General features: G+C 54.3%; 1 protein-coding gene across 5 annotated transcripts in view; it reads left to right on the forward strand.

Moving 5' to 3' along the window:
- Window positions 1-18,056: 18,056 nt before the first annotated feature.
- The window catches only part of LOC116958425 (uncharacterized), a 46,175-nt gene continuing 39,097 nt past the window's right edge, over window positions 18,057-25,134 (forward strand). For all 5 annotated transcript variants that reach the window (XM_076058626.1, XM_076058630.1, XM_076058627.1 and 2 more), the window contains exons 1-3: window positions 18,057-18,323; window positions 20,935-21,000; window positions 22,324-22,429. In XM_076058626.1, the coding sequence (XP_075914741.1) occupies window positions 18,099-18,323; window positions 20,935-21,000; window positions 22,324-22,429 (397 nt within the window). In that variant the 5' untranslated portion in view covers window positions 18,057-18,098. The remainder of the gene's footprint in view (window positions 18,324-20,934; window positions 21,001-22,323; window positions 22,430-25,134) is intronic.

Here is a 25,134-nt window from a genome sequence, read left to right on the forward strand (position 1 = left end):
CTCTCCAACCACTCTCCCACTCACTCTCACCCACTCACTCAACTCTCACCCTCTCACCCACCCACTCACTCTCACCCACTCACTCTCACCCACTCACTCTCACCCACTCCACCCCCTCACCCACGTCACTCACTCTCACCCCTCTCACCCCATCTCACCCACTCACTCTCTCTCACCCCTCCTCTACCCACTCTCTCACCCACCCTCTCTCTCTCTCACCCACCCACTCTCACTCTCTCACTCTCACCCACTCACTCACCACTCTCTCACCCACCCACTCACTCCCACCCACTCTCCCACCCACTCTCTCACCCAACTCCACCCACTCCACTCTCACCCACTCACTCTCACCCTCTCACTCACCCACTCTCTCCCACCCACTCTCACCCACCCACCCACTCTCACCCACTCTCACCCACCCACTCTCTCCCACTCACTCTCACCCACTCTCACCCACTCACTCCCACCCACTCACTCTCACCCACTCACTCTCACCCCTCACTCTCACCCACCCACTCTCACCCACTCACTCACTCTCACCCACTCACTCACTCTCACCCTCTCACTCACCCACTCTCTCACCCACCCACTCTCTCACCCACCCACTCTCACTCTCTCACTCTCACCCACTCACTCACCCACTCTCTCACCCACCCACTCACTCCCACCACTCTCACCCACCCACTCTCACCCACCCACTCTCACCCACTCACTCTCACCCACTCACTCTCACCCTCTCACTCACCCACTCTCTCCCACCCACTCTCACCCACCCACCCACTCTCACCCACCCACTCTCACCCACTCACTCTCACCCACCCACTCTCTCCCACTCACTCTCACCCACCCACTCACTCTCACCCACCCACTCTCACCCACTCACTCCCACTCACTCACTCTCACACTCACTCCCACTCACTCACTCTCACCCTCTCACTCACCCACTCTCTCACCCACCCACTCTCTCACCCACCCATTCTCACCCACCCACTCACTCTCACCCACCCACTCTCACCCACTCACTCACCCACTCTCTCACCCACCCACTCACTCTCACCCTCTCACTCACCCACTCTCACTCACCCACTCACTCTCACCCACCCACTCTCACCCACTCACTCTCACCCACTCTCACCCACCCACTCTCACCCACTCACTCTCACCCACCCACTCTCACCCACTCACTCTCACCCACCCACTCTCACCCACTCACTCTCACCCTCTCACTCACCCACTCTCACTCACCCACTCACTCTCACCCACCCACTCTCACCCACTCACTCTCACCCACTCTCACCCACTCACTCTCACCCACCCACGCTCACCCACTCACTCTCACCCACTCTCTCCCACCCACTCTCACCCACCCACTCTCACCCACTCACTCTCACCCACCCTCACCCACCCACTCTCACCCACCCACTCTCACCCACCCACTCTCACCCACCCACTCTCACCCACCCACTCTCACCCACCCACTCTCCACTCTCTCTCCCACTCTCCACTCTCCACAGCTGTCAATCCCTTGTCAGTGCCCCCCTTGTCACAGACCAAGTCCGATCTGATTGGTTACCCCGTGACGCGGTCTGCGGCATGCACGCCCCCCCCCCCCCCAGGCGAGATGGATATCAATCACCACCATCACCATCAATCACCATCAATCACCACCATCAATTACCACCATCAATTACCACCAATCACCACCATCAGCACCATCAATCACCATCATCCATCACCACCATCAATTACCACCATCAATTACCACCATCAATCACCATCAATTAGCGCCATCAATCACCACCATCAATCACCACCATCAATCACCACCATCATCAATCACCATCACCACCATCATCAATCATCAATCACCACCATCATCAATCACCACCATCAATTACCACCACCATCACCACCATCGATTACCACCACCATCAATCACCACCAATCACCACCATCAGCACCATCAATCACCATCACCACCATCACCACCATCAATTACCATCACCACCATCCACCACCACCATCACCACCATCGGCACCATCACCACCATCGGCACCATCACCACCACCGTCACCATCACCACCATCATCACCATCACCACCATCACCACCACCGTCATCACCACCACCATCAACCAGCACCATCACCACCAGCACCACCACCATCAACCACCACCACCATCACCACCACCCCCCCGCCATTCTGTGCACGTCAGGACGCTGCTGTCTGCGTCTAAACAATCTGGGGGGGACGTGGCCCGCTAGGCGAGGTGGTGCCTCCACTCCACTCACCACTCACTCACCACTCACTCACTCACCACACTCTCCACTCTCACCACACTCTCCACTCACTCCCCTCACTCCACTCCCCTCACTCCACTCCCCTCACCCCCCTCACTCCACTCTCCACTCTCTCTCCCCCCTCTCCCTCACTCCCCACTCCACTCACTGCCGACTCCCCTCCCCACTCCCCTCCCTACTCCCCTACACCACCAACCCCCATTGGCCGGCATGGTGAAGTATGGTCGATCCAGAGAGAGCTCGAGAGAGAGAGAGAGAGGTGGGAGCGTTGGCTGGGATGCATTTGGTGGGTTTTGGTGATTGATGCTTTTTTTAATAATAATGATTACAATAATCACAGTTTCTCAAAAGTCAAATTCCAAAATAAACCGTTGTTTCTGTCGCCTCGATGAGACAAGTATTTATTGTTGTGCTTGTGAGTGGTGGTGTGGTTGTGGTGATGGGCAAAACAACCCCCGACCTCCTCGTGGTGCTGGACGGTAACTCTGTGGTGAGCAATGCCATGGGGGTGGGAGGGCAAATGTAGAGTGGCCATTCCCCTTGATGGCGTTTGTAGCAGCCAAAGGGGGCTCTGGTAACCCCTTCCATTAATTTGCACGAAAACCACGAAAAACTATCTGGCTAAGCTTGTGCCGGAGGCCCCGGGGGGGACAGGCGTCTGTGACGTCTCCCGGCCTAACCCCAATTGGCGGAGCCAGGAGGCTGAATCTCTACCCTCGGGGCTCCTCCAGAAACGTCGCAAAGCCACTGCGGGTGGCCTCAACGTGGAATGTTCGAACGCTCGCCGCGGAGGAGAGGCTGCCCACTCCTCTGTCGGGAGCTGGACCGGTACCGCCTGGATCATCGCCTTGCCAGGCACGCTGAGGAGAGGCTTGAGGAGCCCCAAGGTGGTGTCAGGAAAGTGAGGTCCTGCACAGATGCCATATTTTCTGTCCGTCTGCTACAGCAGAGGTGTAGGGAATTCCAACAACACCTACATCTCTGTTTTATTGACCTGGTCAAGGCCTATGATACCATCAGTAGGTCTGGGCTCTGGATTGTTATTGGTGCTTTCAGAGTCCCTGACTCTGCTCATTAAGGACCTTCATGATGGTGAGCGGTCCCGGGTAAAACTACGTGGCTGGGAGTCAGAGCGATTCCCTGTACAGCTTGGGGTGCGACAGGGATGTCCTCTGGCTCCCACATTATTTAACATCTATTTCGACCACGTAGTTCGTGAAGCCTTCGATGGCGGTACCGGAGGAATTTCCATCTGATCAATGCCCAGGTGCGGTCTGATCAATGCCTGGGTGCGGTCAAGGGATGGCTCCCTATTGCTCAACCACGTTATGTATGCCGATGATCTGGTAATTGCTGCTCACACAGAGGAGGAGTTGGAGGCGCTGCTGCTGAGACTGGAGCTTGCCACTAAGAGGTGGGGCCTTACCATCAGCCCCACCAAAACTAAGCACTTGCCTGGGTATTTTGTACCATCGGACACTCCACCCCCACAACTCCCAATTGGTGATGGGGCAGTTGTGGAGAGAGTGGAGAGCTTCCCATACCTGGGCAGTGTGCTTATGACCAGCTCCAGTTTAACAGCAGAGGTCTCACTCCGAGTCAGTCGAGCGGCAATATATTTTCATCGGTTGCGTAATGCTGTGTGGAAGCTACCTGGTCTGTCGCTCCGCACGAAGCTTCGGGTCTTCTCGGCCACGGTCATTCCCTTCCTTCTCTACGCTTGCGAAACGTGGACCCCCCTAATGGAACATCTTCACCGGTTAGAAACATTTAGGCTGGCCTGCCTACGATCCATCCTGGGTTTAACCAGGCTGGATTGTGTGAGGAGCTCACACATCCTTGAAAGATCTGGACAAAGTCCCATCGGTGAGCTCCTCCGGCAGGCAAGGTTGCGTTGGCTGGGCCATGTAGCCCGCATGCCCAGCCACCGCATGCCTAAACAGCTTTTGTTCGGCCGTATAGAGGGGGCTAAACGGGCGTGGCACGGGCTAGAGAAGAGATGGAGTGACGTGGTACAGGAGGACGTGGAGCTGAGTGGACTTGCCGATGACCGGTACCAGCGGTGTCAAGATCGGCCTCTGTGGAGGAGGCTCGTGAAGGATGCTACTGGGCAGTTGGAGGTAGTCGCCCTCCAACAACAACGGAGGGCGGAGGAGCGACGCTCACAACAACGAGCGGAGCGCCGGGTGGCTAAAGCACAGCAGGTTGGCACAGTAGGGGGCACAGGTGGTGCATCAGCCAGTCATCTCAGTCATCTCAATCGACCCGTGGCACCTGCTGGGTCTGCCCCGTGACCTCCTGCCAGCGGGTGTTCGACACTTCACGTGGCCTCAGGGTGCACATAGCCTGGCACAAGCGTCGTGGTGACGTCACCGCCACTTAGTGGCGAATGGCGGTTGTTGTTGTTGTTGTGTGAGTCTGTGTGGAGCGGTGGGTGTAGTGGTTAGCGCTGTGAACCCGGCCACCTGAGTGACGATTACCTGGCCCGGTCCCGGGACTCCCCTTGGGGCCGTCCATAAATGACGTCACGCACCTGGGGGGGTGGGGGGGGGGTGTCCGACATTCGTGACGATGTGTGACGAGGGGGGTTTGAGAAATGTGACGTCACGTAAAAATGTGCAACTTTAAAGAGATTTAGAATTGTTATAAGACCACTCCTGCAGCATCAGAGTGTGCAGCGCCCCGTTAAATACGCACTACAATGACAACAGTTTAAAGCGATTTGAGGCGTGTTTTAATTTCAACATGTAAACATGTTTTATTTTTCTTGGGTGGGAGGGGGGGGGGCAGAGCTTTGTGACGTCATAGTTGAGGGGGGGTCTGACTTTTTGTGACGCCATGTGACGAGGGGGGAGGTCAAAAGTCGCGTGACGTCATTCATGTACGGCCCCTTGGTCGACGCAGCCTCAAATAATTACCTGGTGCGGTGTAAAAACATCGCCACTGGGGAGACAAAGGCGGCCTGTAGCCCAGGCGAGGTAGTTAACATCTTATAGTCACCGTGATGATGAGAGACACAGACCTCCTGTAGATCAGGTGAGGTAGTTAACATCTCATAGTCACCGTGATGATGATGATGAGAGAGACACAGACCTCCTGTATACCAGGCGAGGTAGTTAACATCTCATAGTCACCGTGATGATGATGATGAGAGAGACACAGACCTCCTGTATACCAGGCGAGGTAGTTAACATCTCATAGCCACCGTGATGATGATGATGAGAGACACAGACCTCCTGTCGACAGCAGCAGCAGGCAACGTCAGGGTCGGAGTTGAATCTACTGTACATCGGATTCCTCCTGCAGTATAAATATTCTGATTCCTTTGGTCGTTTACCCGTGGCAAGATGGCCATTTACCCTTGACAAGATGGCCGTTTACCCTTGACAAGATGGCCGTTTACCCGTGACAAGATGGCCGTTTAGCCGTAGCAAGATGGTCGTTTACCCGTAGAAAGATGGCCGTTTACCCGTGACAAGATGTTCATTTACCCGTAGCAAGATGGCCGTTTACCCGTGATAAGATGGTCGTTTACCCGTAGTAAGATGGCCGTTTACCCGCAGCAAGATGACCGATAACCCGTGACAAGGTGACCGTTTACCCTTGTCAAGATGGTCGTTTCCTCCTAGCCAAATGGCCGTTTACCCGTAGCAAGATGGCCTTTTACCCTTGTTAAGATGGTCGTTTCCCCTGAGCAAAATGGCCGTTTACCCTGGACAAGATGGTCGTTTACCCGTAGCAAGATGGCCGTTTACCCGTGACAAGATGTTCATTTACCCGTAGCAAGATGGTCGTTTACCCGTTGCAAGATGGCCATTTACCCGTGACAAGATGACCGTTTACCCTTGTCAAGATGGTCGTTTCCCCTGAGCAAAATGGCCGCTTACCCGTGACAAAGATGGTTGTTTACCCGTAGTAAGATGGCCGTTCCCCCTTGACAAGATGTTCATTTACCCGTAGCAAGATGACAGTTTACCCGTGACAAGATGGCCTTTTACCCTTGACAAGATAATCGTTTACCCGTAGCAAGATGGCCGTTTACCCGTGACAAGATGGCCGTTTACCCGTAGCAAGATGGTCGTCTACCCTTGACAAGATCGTCGTTTACCCGTGACAAGATGGCCGTTTACCCTTGTCAAGATGGTCGTTTACCCGTGACAAGATGGCCGTTTACCCTTGACAAGATGGCCGTTTACCCTTGACAAGATCGTCGTTTACCCGTGACAAGATGGCCGTTTACCCTTGTCAAGATGGTCGTTTACCCGTGACAAGATGGCCGTTTACCCTTGACAAGATGGCCGTTTACCCTTGACAAGATCGTCGTTTACCCGTGACAAGATGGCCGTTTACCCTTGTCAAGATGGTCGTGTACTCGTAGCAAGATGACCGTTTACCCGTGACAAGTTGGCCGTTCACCCTTGACAAAAGGGCCTTTTACCCGTAGCAAGATGGCCGTTTACCCGTGACAAGATGTTCATTTACCCGTAGCAAGATAACCGTTCACCCGTGACAAGATGGCCGTTTACCCGTGACAAGATGTTCATTTACCCGTAGCAAGATGACCGTTTACCCGTGACAAGAAGGTCGTTTACCCGTGACAAGATGGCCGTTTTGCCATAGCAAGAAGACCGTTTACCCGTGACAAGTTGACCGTTTACCCTTGTCAAGATGGTCGTTTTCCCGTAGCAAAATGGCCGTTTACCCGAAGCAAGATTGCCGTTTACCCGTAGTAAGATGGCCGTTTACCCGCAGCAAGATGACCGTTAACCCGTGACAAGGTGACCGTTTACCCTTGTCAAGATGGTCGTTTCCTCCTAGCAAAATGGCCGTATACCCGTAGCAAGATGGCCGTTTACCCTTGTCAAGATGGTCGTTTCCCCTTAGCAATATGGCCGTTTACCCTTGTCAAGATGCTCGTGTACTCGTAGCAAGATGACCGTTTACCCGTGACAAGATGGCCGTTTACCCGTGACAAGATGTTCATTTACCCGTAGCAAGATGGCCGTTTTCCCGTGACAAGATGTTCATTTACCCGTAGCAAGATGACCGTTTACCCGTGACAAGATGGTCGTTTACCCGTGACAAGATGGCCGTTTACCCGTGACAAGATGGCCGTTTACCCTTGACAAGATGACCGTTTACCCGTGAAAAGATGGACGTTTACCCGCAACAAGATGTTCATTTACCCGTAGCAAGATGACCGTTTACCCGTGAAAAGATGGCGTTTACCCGTAGCAAGATGGCCGTTTACCCTTGACAAGATGGTCGTTTACCCGTAGAAAGATGGCCGTTTACCCGTAACAAGATGTTCATTTACCCGTAGCAAGATGGCCGTTTACCCGTGACAAGATGGCCGTTTACCCATGACAAGATGGCCGTTTACCCATGACAAGATGGCCGATTACCCGTAGTAAGATGGCCGTTTATCCGCAGCAAGATGACCGTTAACCCGTGACAAGGTGACCGTTTACCCTTGTCAAGATGGTTGTTTCCTCCTAGCCAAATGGCCGTTTACCCGTAGCAAGATGGCCTTTTTCCCTTGTTAAGATGGTCGTTTCCCCCGAGCAAAATGGCCGTTTACTCTGGACAAGATGGTCGTTTACCCGTAGCAAGATGGCCGTTTACCCGTGACAAGATGTTCATTTACCCGTAGCAAGATGGCCGTTTACCCTTAGCAAGATGGTCGTTTCCCCGTAGCAAAATGGCCGTTTACCTGTAGCAAGATGGCCTTCTACCCTTATAAAGATGGTCGTTTCCCCTGAGCAAAATGGCCGCTTATCCTTGACAAAGATGGTTGTTTACCCGTAGTAAGATGGCCGTTCACCCGTGACAAGATGTTCATTTACCCGTAGCAAGATGACCGTTTACACGTGACAAGATGGCCGTTTACCCTTGACAAGATAGTCGTTTACCCGTAGCGAGATGGCCGTTTACCCGTGACAAGATGGCCGTTTATCCGAGACAAGATGGCCGTTTACCCGTAGCAAGATGGTCGTCTACCCTTGACAAGATGTTCATTTACCCGCAGCAAGATGACCGTTTACCCTTGTCAAGATGGTCGTTTCCGGGTAGTAAAATGGCCGTTTACCCGTAGCAAGATGGCCATTTACCCTTGTCAAGATGATCGTTTCCCCTTATAAGAATGGCCGTTTACCCTTGACAAGATGATGGTCGTTTACCCGTAGCAAGATGGCCGTTTACCAGTGACAAGATGTTCATTTACCTGTAGCAAGATGACCGTTTACCCGTGACAAGATGGCCGTTTACCCCTGACAAGATGGTCGTTTACCCGTAGCAAGATTGCCATTTACCCGTAGTAAGATGGCCGTTTACCCATGACAAGATGGCCGTTTACCCGCAGCAAGATGACCGTTAACCCGTGACAAGATGACCGTTTACCCTTGTCAAGATGGTCGTTTACCCGTAGCAAGATGACCGTTAACCCGTGACAAGATGGCCGTTTACCCTTGACAAGATGGCCGTTTACTCTTGACAAAATCGTCGTTTTACCCGTGACAAGATGGTCGTTTACCCGTAGCAAGATGAGGGCTGACCAATCCTCAGCGAATATTGCAGGGCCGCGTGGTCGGTTCGGACTGTAAACCGCCTACCATACAAGTAGGGCCTATACAATCGAACAAAAAAAAACTATGGCCAAAAGCTCCCTCCGAGTCACGCAGTATCGCCGTTCCGTCGGAGACAGAACCGGACTGCCGTAGGCTACCACCCTCTCCACCCCGTCGACCACCTGGGCCAGGACTGCCCCAATGCCCGTGTCGCTGGCATCGGTGTCAAGCCGAAAGGGCTTCGAGAAACCGGGGTACCCCAAGGGCGGAGCGTCCGCCAAGGCCGTGCGAAGCGTCGCAACAGCGGCCTCCTCCTCCTCCTCCTCCTCCGCGCCCCAGCAAAACCTTTGGCCTTTGGCGGAGAGGCCGGTGCAGCGGCTTTGCAATCGTCGCCGCAAAATCGCGGACAAACCGGCGATAGCACGATGCGAAGTCGACGAAGCTACGCACCTCCGCGACGGATGCGGGAGTCGGCCACGTCTCGGACACAAGCAGGTTTCTCCGGGTCCGCGGCGACACCTGACGCACTAACGATGTGTCCCAAATAACGTCACCGATGGTTGTAGCAAGTGGCATTTCTGGGGTTTAAATTTCAAGCCCGCGGCGCGCACTTTGACGAACGCAGCCTCGAGGCGTTGCAAGTGCTCGTCAAACGTACGCCCAAAAACAACGTCGTCGTCCAAGTGGATTAAACAAGACTCCCACTGCAGCCCCGCCGAGACCATCTCCATGAGACGCTGGAAGGTGGCTGGGGCCGAATGAAGACCCATAGGAAGCCGATTGAACTCGAACAGCCCCTGGGGCGTGCGGAACGCTGTCTTGGGTCTAGAGGCTTCGTCCAGCGGCAATTGCCAGAAGCCGGAGAGCAAATCTAGAGTCGAAAAGAACCGCGCGCCCGAGAGGGCGTCCAGGGAATCGTCCGTGCGAGGCAATGGATATGCGTCAGCCACCGAGATCTTGTTCAATTTACGGAAATCGACGCAGAACCGGAGACTCCCGTCCCGTTTCTTGACTAGCACAATGGGGGCACCACCAGGGGCTAGTGGAAGGGGAGACGATGTCCGCCGGCAACATTTCGTCGACAGCCGAGCGGACATGCTCCTTTTCCGCGGGGCTAAAGCGGTGGGAATTAAGCCGAATAGGGGCTGAGTCGCCCGTATCTACGTGGTGTTCCAAAAGAGTAGTGCGACCCAGATCAGACTTACTTTGGCTAAACACGTCGGTGAACCTCTCGATGAGTTCGCGGAGTTGCCGACTCTTCCCGGTGGACAACGAGGCGTCCTCGTCGCACAACGTGGCGACCCACGATGCGTCGGAGTCCCCCGTGCGCATCACGCCCGCCACGACTCCTCCATCCGGGGCAGCGCTCTCGGGTGGGGGAGCCGGGGTCGCGTGCGCTAGGACGGCACCGGCCGGGATCACGATCGGCGTGGACCCCGAATTGAGGACCTGTAGAAAAAGGTCCTGGCCCCCCGACACGGCCGGCAAGGCGCCCGCCAATCCCATCGTCCTTGAAAAGTAACTCGACGGGGACAGGAGGATGCCTGTCTCCGTGGAGCCCCCTTCGAGCGGTCTGCACAACCTAAGGGGTAGCAGCAAGATTTGTGACGCCCTATTCAAGGCCCGCACACTGGCAACCAAGGCAGACAGGACGGTAGGCGATTGTAGGAATTGCAGCCGCCTCCCTGACGGCAATTCCACACAGCCCTGGTCAACGAGGATTCGAACGGGCATTCTAGACAAAAAGTCGGTCCCCAAGAGGCATGGAACTGCCAAGGTCTTGGAGACCAAAATAGGCCCGGCCAACTCAATCTCGTCCACCCGAACCGACGCTATAACGTGGCCCAATGTGCCCAAACTGCTGCCGTTCGCGGCGACACAAAGCCCCACGAACCGGCCCTAACGGACCGACGCTGCGGGGTAGGAGCTTGAAAAACGGCCTCTGAAATAATGGTGGCAGACGCCCCCCGCATCCACTAAGAGGCGAACTCGCACCCCCTGCACGCAACCCGCCAACGCTGAGGAGCCGGCAGCTGCCGCCACCATCCGATGCGCCAGCGCGTTCCAGTGGCGGGTCAGCCAGGGCCATCCAGTGGGTGACAATGGTGGTGCACCCGACCCCTCGAGGACAACCCCCTGACGACGGGCCCTACACCCCCGCTAGACGCACGAGGCGAGGGGGGCGGCCGCGCGGGCGATGCGTCGCGACTCGCCCGGGGCCCTGGGCTCGATGCCGATGAGGGTCCGGGAGGAGTTGGAGCCCCCTTGCTGAAGGCCCCCGGGGCATTCCTACACCCCGGCTCAATGTGGCCCCGCTGACCACAGCGGAAGCAGGTCACCGTGGCGGTGTCCCGCGGGGCGGGAAGGTCCCGGCTGCCCCCGCCGCTCCGGACGGCGACCACCCGCCCGCCTCCCGCGACGACCGGGCATCGCCAGGGCCGCCTCTCAGGGTGTCCACACCCTGAGAGGCGGCCGCCTCTTCTGGCGCGGGGATCCCCGCGCACGCCGCCATCCGGGGCTGTTGGCGGAGGGAGAGGTGCGCCTGGATGTTTTCGGCTCACCGCCAACGACGTGATCCGGCGATCGCTAGTTATGGACAAAGCGATCCCCAGCTCACGTGCCAGGTCGAGTAGCCGTCCCAGGGCCATCGGGTCCAGCGCCCTGCCCTTCATATCAGCGTATGCGGCCTGTGCCAAGGCCAGGAAAGCCGATGGAGATTCCCCCTCCTCCCGTCGCCGTAGCGAAAACTTCTGGCGTGCCCTGGACGGCGGTTCCGAGTACGTCGGCCATCCGGAGGTACGCCGTCGGAAGCGTGGCCTTATCGGCCCGGGGGGGAAGGGAATGGACTTGAGGACCTGCATCGCCTTCTCGTCCAGGTCGGTCGGAAGGGCCCCCGACGCCTCGTCCACGGGCCAGCCGACCGACAAATACGCCGCGTCGAAGCGGTCCTGGAAGGCCAACCAGTCGCCCACTTCCGTGACAAACGGCACGATGTGGGGTAACCGGCGCAGCCCCTGGCCGCGCGGTGCGGCGAGGAGTGGAAGCCCCCCCGGCTCCCGCGGGCCACCCTGCAACCACGGCGTGGCGCGGCCGCGTTGCACGGAAAATCCTGTTTAGCCAGTTATCCAGTTACTTAAGGTGGCAAAATTCGGAAATTAGTCGGTGGTTTGCCTGCTTTAACAAATGCTGCGGGGCTAAACACTTACCCCGACGGCCGATTCGCTGAAAATATTTCCTATCGTGGCAAAATTGACACGTGTTTTATTTATTTTTGTTAAACTGCATATTGCCCGCCCTGGCACGGTACGGACACTAAAAAGCATGGTGAAATGCATGTTGGGATTTTCACTGAGCGACAGAAAGAGCAGCACGCGGAACAGAGAACAAATGCAAGTTCACGCACCTCATTTTGGGCGCCAAGGCCCGCGGCAATGGCCGCCGCTTCCGGCGTCGCAGCGGCAGTGACGTCCGCTTGCGGCTCCCCCACCAACACGGCCGCCGCGGCCGCCACCTCCGGCGGCGGCGCGTGAAAAAAAAAACACGGCGCCAACTTCCAAACTGGCGGGCGGCAAAGCGGCGCTCCCACCCCGGTAAGGGCGGCGGCGAGCTGCTCCATCGAACCCGCAGGAGCAGCTGCGACCGCCCCTCGGCATCGCCGCCCCCGCCCGCCCCGCCGCCGGTGGTGGTGGTGGTGGTGGTGCGCTGGGACCCCCGGCCGCCGACACCACCTGCCCCGCCGAGTCCATCTCCACGGCGACGGACTGCCCCCCCCGGGTCACAGCCGGAGCCTCCCCGACGTCGCCGGTGGATTCTCAGCGCCGCCCGCCAGATTTAGGCATCGCGACGGCAGCCTAACCACTCCTGACACCAGCTGTGAAGGGGGGGGGTTCCCGACGACTCACTCGGAGGCTAAGGTAAGGTAAGGGGGCTTCCGCCAAGGTTTTATTACAAATCTTTAACAACACACACACGGAGGGGGGGGGGGGGTGTGAACAACTCCCCGACACACCTGATGATGACCGTTTGAGTTATGGTCGAAACGTCGTGAGAATTTTTTTATTGTTTTATATATATATTTTGTTATTCTGTTGTTTCTCTTCAACGTGACTTTACCGAAAAAACTAAGAATATGAATTACTGCAGTCACGAAAGCTTTAAATCAAAACTCCCCAGAGGTTAGGGGTCCCGGGCTAGGTCCCGACACAGCCGGCTGCCCCGTGCTGTCTCCTCTGCCCCGGCCGTGGGATCAGCCAACACGGCCGAGCGAGGAGCACAGCCACCTCTAGCCTGGCACTGCGACCTCTCCCCTATCCCTACCCTCTTGCCCCTGGCTCCCCGTAGCACCCTTCTCAGACCCCGACTCTCCAGCTACGACCCCTCTTACGTCACGGGGTCCCCTTTTTAATCCTTGAGGATCCGTGACGTCACTCTGCTGCCCCAAGCGCATGACGTCACGTCATCGCCCTGGACGGCACAAGTGACGCCACTTCCCCATTCTACTCCTCTACACCACCATCACCACCATCACCAACATCACCACCATCACCACGATCACCATCATCATCACCAACACCATCACCACCATCACCATCACCACCATCACCATCACCACCATCATCACCATCACCACCATCACCATCACCACCATCATCACCATCACCACCATCACCATCATCATCACCACCATCACCACAATCATCACCATCACCATCACCAACATCACCATCACCATCACCACCATCACCACCATCATCACCACCATCACCACAATCATCACCATCACCACCATCACCAACATCACCATCACCACCATCACCACCATCACCATCACCACCACCATAATCACCATCATCACCATCACCACCACCACCATCACCACCATCACCATCACCACCATCACCACCATCACCACCATCACCATCATCATCAGCACCATCACCACCATCACCACCATCACCAACACCACCATTGCCACCATCATCACCATCACCAGATAACCACCATCACCATCATCACCACCATCACCATCATCACCACCATCATCACCATCACCACCATCACCATCATCACCATCATCACCATCATCACCATCACCACCATCACCATCACCACAATCATCACCATCACCACCATCACCAACATCACCATCACCACCACCACCATCACCACCATCACCATCACCACCATCACCACCATAATCACCATCATCACCATCACCACCACCATCACCATCACCACCATCACTACCATCATCACCATCATCACCTCCACTATCATCACCATCATCACCATCACCATCATCACCACCATTACCAACATCACCACCATCACCATCACCACCATCATCACCATCACCACCACCATCACCATTACCAATATCACCATCATCACCACCATCACCATCATCACCACCATCACCACCATCACCACCATCACCATCATCATCAGCACCATCACCACCATCACCACCATCACCAACACCACCCTCACCACCAACACCACCACCACCATCACCACCACCACCATCTCCTCCACCACCACCATCACCAACATCACCATCACCATCACCACCATCACCACCATCACCACCATCATCACCACCATCACCACAATCATCACCATCACCACCATCACCAACATCACCATCACCACCATCACCACCATCACCATCACCACCACCATAATCACCATCACCACCACCACCATCACCACCATCACCATCACCACCATCACCACCATCACCACCATCACCATCATCATCAGCACCATCACCACCATCACCACCATCACCAACACCACCATCGCCACCATCATCACCATCACCAGATAACCACCATCACCATCATCACCACCATCACCATCATCACCACCATCATCACCATCACCACCATCACCATCATCACCATCATCACCATCACCACCATCACCATCACCACAATCATCACCATCACCACCATCACCAACATCACCATCACCATCACCACCACCACCACCATCACCACCATCACCATCACCACCATCACCATCACCACCATCATCACCATCACCACCATCACCACCACCATCACCATTACCAATATCACCATCATCACCACCATCACCATCATCACCACCATCACCATCATCACCACCATCACCAACTTCATCACCATCATAACCACCACCACCATCATCACCATCACCACCATCATCACCATCACCACCATCACCAACATCACCACCACCATCATCACCATCACCAACACCATCATCACCACCATCATCACCATCATCACCATCACCACCATCATCACCATCACCACCATCACCACTATCACCACCATCACCATCACCAACATCACCATCACCACCATCATCACCATCACCACCATCACCACCATCATCACCACCATCACCATCATCACCACCATCATCACCACCATTATCACCATCACCACCATCACCATCATCACCACCATCATCACCATCACCACCATCACCATCACCACCATCACCACCATCACCATCACCACCATCACCATCCCCACCATCATCACCATCACCACCATCACCATCATCATCACCACCATCACCACAATCATCACCATCACCACCATCACCAACATCACCATCACCATCACCACCATCACCATCACCACCACCATAATCACCATCATCACCATCACCACCACCACCATCACCACCATCACCATCACCACCATCACCACCATCACCACCATCACCATCATCATCAGCACCATCACCACCATCACCAACACCACCATCGCCACCATCATCACCATCACCAGATAACCACCATCACCATCATCACCACCATCACCATCATCACCACCATCATCACCATCACCACCATCACCATCATCATCACCACCATCATCACCATCACCACCATCACCATCACCACAATCATCACCATCACCACCATCACCAACATCACCATCACCATCACCACCACCACCATCACCACCATCACCACCATAATCACCATCATCACCACCATAATCACCATCATCACCATCACCACCACCATCACCATCACCACCATCACTACCATCATCACCATCATCACCTCCACTATCATCACCATCATCACCATCACCATCATCACCACCATCACCATCATCACCACCATCATCACCATCACCACCATCACCATCACCACCATCACCACCATCACCATCACCACCATCACCATCCCCACCATCATCACCATCACCACCATCACCATCATCATCACCACCATCACCACAATCATCACCATCACCACCATCACCAACATCACCATCACCACCATCACCATCACCACCACCATAATCACCATCATCACCATCACCACCACCACCATCACCACCATCACCATCACCACCATCACCACCATCACCACCATCACCATCATCATCAGCACCATCACCACCATCACCAACACCACCATCGCCACCATCATCACCATCACCAGATAACCACCATCACCATCATCACCATCATCACCATCATCACCACCATCATCACCATCACCACCATCACCATCATCATCACCATCACCACCATCACCATCACCACAATCATCACCATCACCACCATCACCAACATCACCATCACCATCACCACCACCACCATCACCACCATCACCATCACCACCATCACCACCATCACCACCATAATCACCATCATCACCACCATAATCACCATCATCACCATCACCACCACCATCACCATCACCACCATCACTACCATCATCACCATCATCACCTCCACTATCATCACCATCATCACCATCACCATCATCACCACCATTACCAACATCACCACCATCACCATCACCACCATCATCACCATCACCACCATCACCATTACCAATATCACCATCATCACCACCATCACCATCATCACCACCATCACCATCATCACCACCATCACCAACTTCATCACCATCATAACCACCACCACCATCATCACCATCACCACCATCATCACCATCACCACCATCACCAACATCACCACCACCATCACCTTCATCACCATCATCACCATCACCAACACCATCATCACCACCATCATCACCATCACCACCATCATCACCATCACCACCATCACCATCACCACCATCACCACTATCACCACCATCACCATCACCAACATCACCATCACCACCATCATCACCATCACCACCATCATCACCACCATCACCATCATCACCACCATCATCACCACCATCATCACCATCACCACCATCACCATCATCACCACCATCATCACCATCACCACCATCACCACCATCACCATCACCAACATCACCATCACCACCATCATCACCATCACCACCATCACCACCATCATCACCATCACCTTCATCACCATCACCACCATCACCATATCACCATCACCATCATCACCACCATCATCATCATCACTACCAACACCATCACCACCATCACCATCATCATCACCAACATCACCATCACCACCATCATCACCACCACCATCACCACCATCACCACCATCATCACCATCAGCACCATCACCACCATCACCTTCATCACCATCACCACCATCATCCCCATCACCGCCATCACCAACATCACCGCCATCACCAACATCACCACCATCACCAACATCATCACCATCACCACCATCATCATCACCATCACCACCATCACGTTCATCACCATCACCACCATCATCACCATAACCACCATCACCACCATCACCACCATCACCACCATCACCACCATCATCACCATCACCACCATCACCACCATCACCATCATCACCACCATCATCACCATCACCACCATCACCATCATCACCATCATCACCACCATCATCACCATCACCACCATCACCACCATCATCACCATCACCACCATCACCATCACCTTCATCACCATCACCAACATCACCACCACCATCACCATATCACCATCACCACCACCACCATCATCACCACCATCACCATCATCACTACCAACACCATCACCATCATCACCATCACCACCATCACCAACATCACCATCACCACCATCATCACCACCACCACCATCACCACCATCATCACCATCACCACCATCATCCCCATCACCGCCATCACCAACATCACCGCCATCACCAACATCACCACCATCACCAACATCATCACCATCATCACCACCATCACCTTCACCACCATCACCACCATCCCCCTCATCCCTCATCCCCCACCCTCCCACGTGGTTTCCGGTTCCGCCAACAGCGATGGCCGCCGTTGGGATAATGGCGGCAGTCGTTGAAGGCGGCGGAGTTGTTGATGTTGGAGTTGTTGTTGATGTTGGAGTTGTTGGTGGTGGTGGTGGAGTTGCTGGAGAGGAGCCGATGGACGTGGAGGAGGTGGCGGACGACGGCGGCGAGGAGGAGGTGGACAACACAGAGGCGACAGCTGCGTCTGTGTGCGTGAGAAGAACTCTCACGAATCTCCTCCCGGTGAGCAGGGAGGCGATGGAGGAGGAGGAGGAGGGAGGCGATGGAGGAGGAGGAGGCGATGGAGGAGGAGGGAGGCGATGGAGGAGGAGGGAGGCGATGGAGGAGGAGGGAGGCGATGGCCTCCTTCAGGCCACTCGCGGCGACTTCGTTTGTTTCGCTTGGCGCCACCACGGGGGGGCACCGCTAGCGCTGAGCTGCCCTGTGGAGTCTTTAGTGCAGCGAGCGAGCGTGGCTCTCACGTGGACAGTTACAGAGACCCACAGAGACACACAGAGACACAGAGAGACCCACAGAGACTCATAGAGACACAGAGACTCACAGAGACTCATAGAGACACAGAGACTCACAGAGACTCATAGAGACACACAGAGACACAGAGAGACCCACAGAGACTCATAGAGACACAGAGACTCACAGAGACTCATAGAGACACAGAGACTCACAGAGACTCATAGAGACTCACAGAGACACACAGAGACCCATAGAGACCCATAGAGACTCACAGAGACTCATAGAGACTCACAGAGATACACAGAGAGACCCACAGAGACACACAGAGACCCACAGAGACACAGAGAGACCCACAGAGACTCATAGAGACATAGAGACTCATAGAGACTCACAGAGACACACAGAAACACATACTCACAGAGACCTATAGAGACCCACAGAGAGACTCATAGAGACACACAGAGACTCACAGAGACTCATAGAGACACACAGAGACACATACTCACAGAGACTTATAGAGACCCATAGAGACACAGAGACTCACAGAGACCTATACTCACAGAGACACACAGAGACACAGAGACCCATAGAGACACACAGAGACTCACAGAGACCTATACTCACAGAGACTCACAGAGACACACAGAGACACAGAGATTCACAGAGACCTATACTCACAGAGACTCACAGAGACACACAGAGACCCATAGAGACACACAGACCCACAGAGACCCATACTCACAGAGACCCACAGAGACACACAGAGACCTATACTCACAGAGACTCACAGAGACCCACAGAGACACAGAGACACACAGAGACACATAGAGACTCACAGAGACAGAGACTCACAGAGACACACAGAGGCACACAGAGACTCACAGAGACAGACAGAGACACACAGAGACTCACAGAGACACACACAGACTCACAGAGACACACAGAGACTCATACCCACAGAGACACACAGACTCACAGAGACACACAGACTCACAGAGACTCACAGAGACACACAGAGACCTATACTCACAGAGACTCACAGAGACAAACAGAGACTCACAGAGACCTACAGAGACCTATACTCACAGAGACTCACAGACCCATACTCATAGAGACTCACAGAGACTCATACAGACTCACAGAGACTCAGAGACCCATAGAGACCCACAGTGACCCATAGAGACCCACAGTGACCCATACTCACAGAGACTCACAGAGACCCATACTGAGACTCACAGAGACCCATAGAGACCCATAGAGACCCACATAGACCCACAGAGCCCTATACTCACAGAGACTCACAGAGACCCACAGAGACCCACAGAGACATATACTCACAAAGACTCACAGAGACTCACAGAGACTCATAGAGACTCAGAGACCCACAGAGACCCACAGAGACCCATACTCACAGAGGCCCACAGAGACTCACAGAGACCCACAGAGACCCATACTCACAGAGACCCACCGAGACCTATACTCACAGAGACCCATAGAGACCCATGGAGACCCATACTCATAGAGACCCATAGAGACATTTATACAAACCCACAGACCCACAGACCCATGCTCATAGAGACCCACAGAGACCCATAGAGACTCATACAAACCCACAGAGACCCACAGACCCATACTCAGACCCACAGAGACCCATACTCATAGAGACCCATAGAGACCTATATTCATACAAACCCACAGAGACCCATACTCATAGAGACCCATACTCAGAGCCCCATAGAGACCCATACTCAGACACTCATAGAGACCCACAGACACCCACAGAGACATACTGAGAAGGTTGATGATGCTGCTGCTTATACCACTGGCTGCTGATGATGCTGATGTTACCGATAATGCTGCTTCTTCTGGTGATGCTTCTGCTGTTGATGCTTCTGTTGTTGATGCTTCTGTTGTTGATGCTGCTGTTCATGCTCTTCCTGTTCATGCTGCTGTTGCTGCAAACCTGAACTGCACTCACAAGCCCACTCGCTCGCTAGAATACTCACACACAGTCACTCACTCACACAGTCACACACACAGTCACTCAACCACCCACTCACCCACCCACTCACTCACCCACCCACTCACTCACCCACTCACTCACCCACCTACACACCCACTCACCCACTCACCCACCTACTCACCCACCCACTCACTAACTTACCCACCCAGCCACTCACCCACCTATCCACTCATCCACCCACCCACTCATCCGCCCACCCACTCACCCACCCACCCAGCCACTCACTCACCCACCCACTCAGTCACCCACCCACTCAGTCATCCACGCACCCACCCGCTCACCCACCCGCTCACCCACCCACTCACGTGTGACCACTCCGTATCTGTGACCACGCCTGCTCCCCCCCCCCCACGGCAGGATACGAGTCGCAAGTACGAGAACAAGTCCGGGACTTTCATCACTGGGGTGGATGTCACGTCCAAGGTGGGTGGGTGGAAAAGAGCTTCGTAATCCAAAGACACGTCCTGATTGTGAGTGGGTGGGTGAGTGGGTGAGTGGGTGAGTGGGTGGGTGGGTGAGTGAGTGAGTGAGTGGGTGGGTGGGTGGGTGAGTGAGTGAGTGGGTGGGTGGGTGAGTGGGTGGGTGGGTGGGTGAGTGGGTGAGTGAGTGGGTGGGTGAGTGGGTGGGTGAGTGGGTGGGTGAGTGGGTGGGTGGGTGAGTGAGTGGGTGGGTGGGTGAGTGGGTGGGTGAGTGGGTGGGTGGGTGAAAGGGTGGGTGGGTGGGTGAATGGGTGGGTGGGTGAATGGGTGGGTGGGTGAATGGGTGGGTGGGTGATTAAGTGAATGGGTGAGTAGTTGAGTGGGTGATTGGGTGAGTGAATGTGTGAAAGAATGAGGGAATGGATGGGTGGGTCAATTAATGGGTGGGTGAGTGGGTGAATGGGTGGTTGGTTGATTGGGTGAGTGGTTGAATGGGGGTGAGTGGGTGAGAGGGTGAATGAGTGAATGGGTGAAACAGTGAGTGAATGGGTGGGTGGGTGAATGAGTGAATGAGCAGGTGGGTGAGTGGGTGAATGGTTGTCTTCGTGAAAGTCTGTGTGTCCATGTGTATGGCACATGGCCTGGCACAAGCGTCGTGGTGACGTCACCACCACTTAGTGGCGAATGGGGCTTGTTGTTGTTGTTATGTGTGTGGGGAGCGGTGGTGTAGTGCTTGTCATGGTATTGGTGGTGGTGATGGTTTTGGTGGTGATGGTGTTGTTGGTGGTGATGGTGATTAGGGGAGTGGTGAGGGAATCATGAGGACGCAGCCCTTTGAGATTAAATGTCCGAGTTCAATTGCCGCTCACGGCCAACACCACCGGTGACGATTATCTGAACTGGTCCTGGGCCTCTCCTAGGTCGGCTCAGCCTCAAATGAGTACCTGGTGTGGTGTGCAGTAAACATCGCTAGCACTGGGGAGACAAAGGCGGTCGGGCGTGGTGCTGGCCACCCACTCCCTCGTGTACCGTTCCGGCCTTCATAGGTGCTCGCTAACAGCACTTGCCCCTACAGTCTGTTAAGGCTACACAGGGGATCTTTGTGTGTGTCTGTGTGTGTGACTGTGTGTGTGTCTGTGTGTGTGTGTGTGTGACTGTGTGTGTGTGTCTGTGTGTGTGTGTGTCTGTGTGTGTGACTGTGTGTGTGTATGTGTGTGTCTGTGTGTCTGTGTGTGTGTCTGTGTGTGTGTGTCTGTGTGTGTCTGTGTGTGTGTCTGTGTGTGTGTCTGTGCGTGTGTGTGTGTCTGTGCGTGTCTGCGTGCTACAGGAGGCTGTAGAGAGGAAGGAGCAGCGAGCGAAGAGGTTTCACTTCCGTGGCGACGAGGAGACACCTCACAGCGCCGTCGTCATTGACAAGGACGCGCTGAGGAAAGGTGTGTGCATGTGCGTGTGTGTACGCGTGTGTGTGCGCGTGTGTGTGTGTGTGCGCGTGTGTGTACGCGTGTGTGTGCGCGTGTGTGTGTGTGTGCGCGTGTGTGTGTGTGTGCGCGTGTGTGTACGCGTGTGTGTGTGTGTGCGCGTGTGTGTACGCGTGTGTGTGCGCGTGTGTGTGCGCGTGTGTGTACATGTGCGTGTGTGCACGTGTGTGTGTGTGCGTGTGCGTGTGTGTACATGTGCGTGTGTGTACGCGTGTGTGTGCGCGTGTGTGTGCGCGTGTGTGTACATGTGCGTGTGTGTACATGTGCGTGTGTGTACATGTGCATGTGTGTACGCGTGTGTGTACATGTGCATGTGTGTGCGCGTGTGTGTTGGTGTGTTTGCACTGAGGAGAGGCTTGCGGAGCCCCAATGAGGTTTCAGGAAAGGGCGGTCCTGCACAGATGCCATATTTTCTGTCCGTCTGCTAGAGCAGAGGTGTAGGGAATTCCAACAAGACCTACATCTCTTCTTTATTGACCTGGTCAAGGCCTATGATACCATCAGTAGGCCTGGGCTCTGGGTTGTTCTTCGTGCTTTTGGAGTCCCTGACCCTCTGCTCACGATCATTAAGGACCTTCATGATGGTGAGCGGGCCCGGGTAAAACTACGTGGCCGGGAGTCAGAGCCATTCCCTGTACACCTTGGGGTGCGACAGGGATGTCCTCTGGCTCCCACATTATTTAGACCATATAGTTTGTGATGCCTTCGATGGCTGTACTGGAGGAATCTCCATCTGGTACAACAGGAGGCTGATCGATGCCCGGGTGCGGTCAAGGGATGGCTCCCTATTGGTTAAACACGTTATGTATGTTAATGATCTGGCGATTGCTGCTCACTCCGAGGAGGAGTTGGAGGCGCTGCTGCTGAGACTGGAGCGTGCCACTAAGAGATGGGGCCTTACCATCAGCCCCACCAAAACTAAGCACCTGCCTGGGTATTTTGTACCATCGGACAGTCCACCCCCACAACTCCCAATCGGTGATGGGGCAGTTGTGGTTGAGAGTGGAGAATTTCCCAAACCTGGGCAGTGTGCTTACGACCGATTTGACAGGAGAGGTCTTGCTCTGAATCAGTGGAGCGGCATTATCTTTTCATCGGCTGCGTAACGCTGTTGCTGTGTGGAAGCTACCTGGTCTGTCGCTCCGCACGAAGCTTCAGGTCTTCTCGGCCACGGTCATTCCCTCCCTTCTCTACGCTTGTGAAACGTGGACCCACCTAATGGAACATCTTTACCGGTTAGAATCGTTCAGGCTGGCACTGCCTATGATCCACCCTGGGTTTAACCTGCAGGCTGGATTGTGTGAGGAGCTCACAAATCCTTGAGAGATCTGGAAAAAGTCGCATCGGTGAGCTCTAGCAGGCAAGGCTGCAATTGGCTGGGTCATGTAGCCCGCATGCCCAGCCACCGCATGGCCAGCCACCATATGCCTAAACAGCTTTTATTCAGCAACAATGGAGGGCAGAGGAGCGACGCTCACAACAACGAGCGGAGCGCCGGGTGGCTAAAGCAGAGCAAGTTGGCACAGTAGGGGGCACAGGTGGTGCACCAGCCAGTCGTCTCAGTCGACCCGTGGCACCTGCTGGGTCTGCCCCGTGTCCTTCTGCCAGCGGGCATTCGACACTTCACGTGGCCTCAACTGGCACATAGCCTGGCACAAGCGTCGTGGTGACGTCACCGCCACTTTGTGGCGAATGGCGGTTGTTGTTGTTTGTGCATACGTGGGGAGCGGTAGTGTAGTGGTTAGCGCTACCATAATAGAGGTTTTTCTTAGAACGCATAAATATATAAATGTTGTGTCGTTAAACCCGCCACCACCCGACACAGCCAACTGGTAAGGGTTGTCACGTCAACAGAACGTGCCAATTCGTCACTGGTACCGGATTTTCCCGCATATACCCCGCAAAAATAGCGTTTTGTGTAAAACAAATATTCAGATCGCCCGCACCTCCATACACCCCGCATGCATTCATATCTCTAATGTCGTTACCGCAGCTTAATTCGAAGTTTACATTTGTAATACATTCCACTATCAATTGTTAACATTAAAATCATAACGTGCACAAAGACAACAAACTAACGGGAAACGAGTGAACTTTAAAATGTAAATAAGTAACAGAAGTAAATATCCAATAAATAAGTAACACATCACTGGTAGATAGGTACAGTTTTAGCTCTGGTAGATTGTGCACTGCGCAAACAATAGCGGCACTACGGTGACGCCCACCCCACCCCATCTCTCTCTCCCCCCAGCTCTCCCGTAGCGGTAAACAAAGTGCCCCCACTTGTTCCAACATTGTCGTTTTATTGTACGAACAATTCGAGTAATTTAAAACGTGATAATGTGCAATTTTAGTGCGAGTGGTTTATTCAGCAGTGCTTTAGTCAAAGGTAAGTGCTGCGTAGTGGATAGTCCTACCATGAAAACATCAAACGAGTCATGACATTCTTAGTTTTTTCGGTAAAGTCACGTTGAAGAGAAACAACAAAATAACAAAATATATATAAAACAATAAAAAATTCTCACGACGTTTCGACCATAACTCAAACGGTCATCATCAGGTGTGTTGGTTTGCAAACCAACACACCTGGTTTGCAAACCAACACACCTGATGATGACCGTTTGAGTTATGGTCGAAACGTCGTGAGAATTTTTTATTGT

Source organism: Petromyzon marinus (assembly GCF_048934315.1).
Source record: "Petromyzon marinus isolate PM22_M1 ecotype Great Lakes invasive population chromosome 77 unlocalized genomic scaffold, UKy_Petmar_22M1.pri1.0 chr77_unloc.4, whole genome shotgun sequence".
Lineage (NCBI taxonomy): Eukaryota > Metazoa > Chordata > Hyperoartia > Petromyzontiformes > Petromyzontidae > Petromyzon > Petromyzon marinus.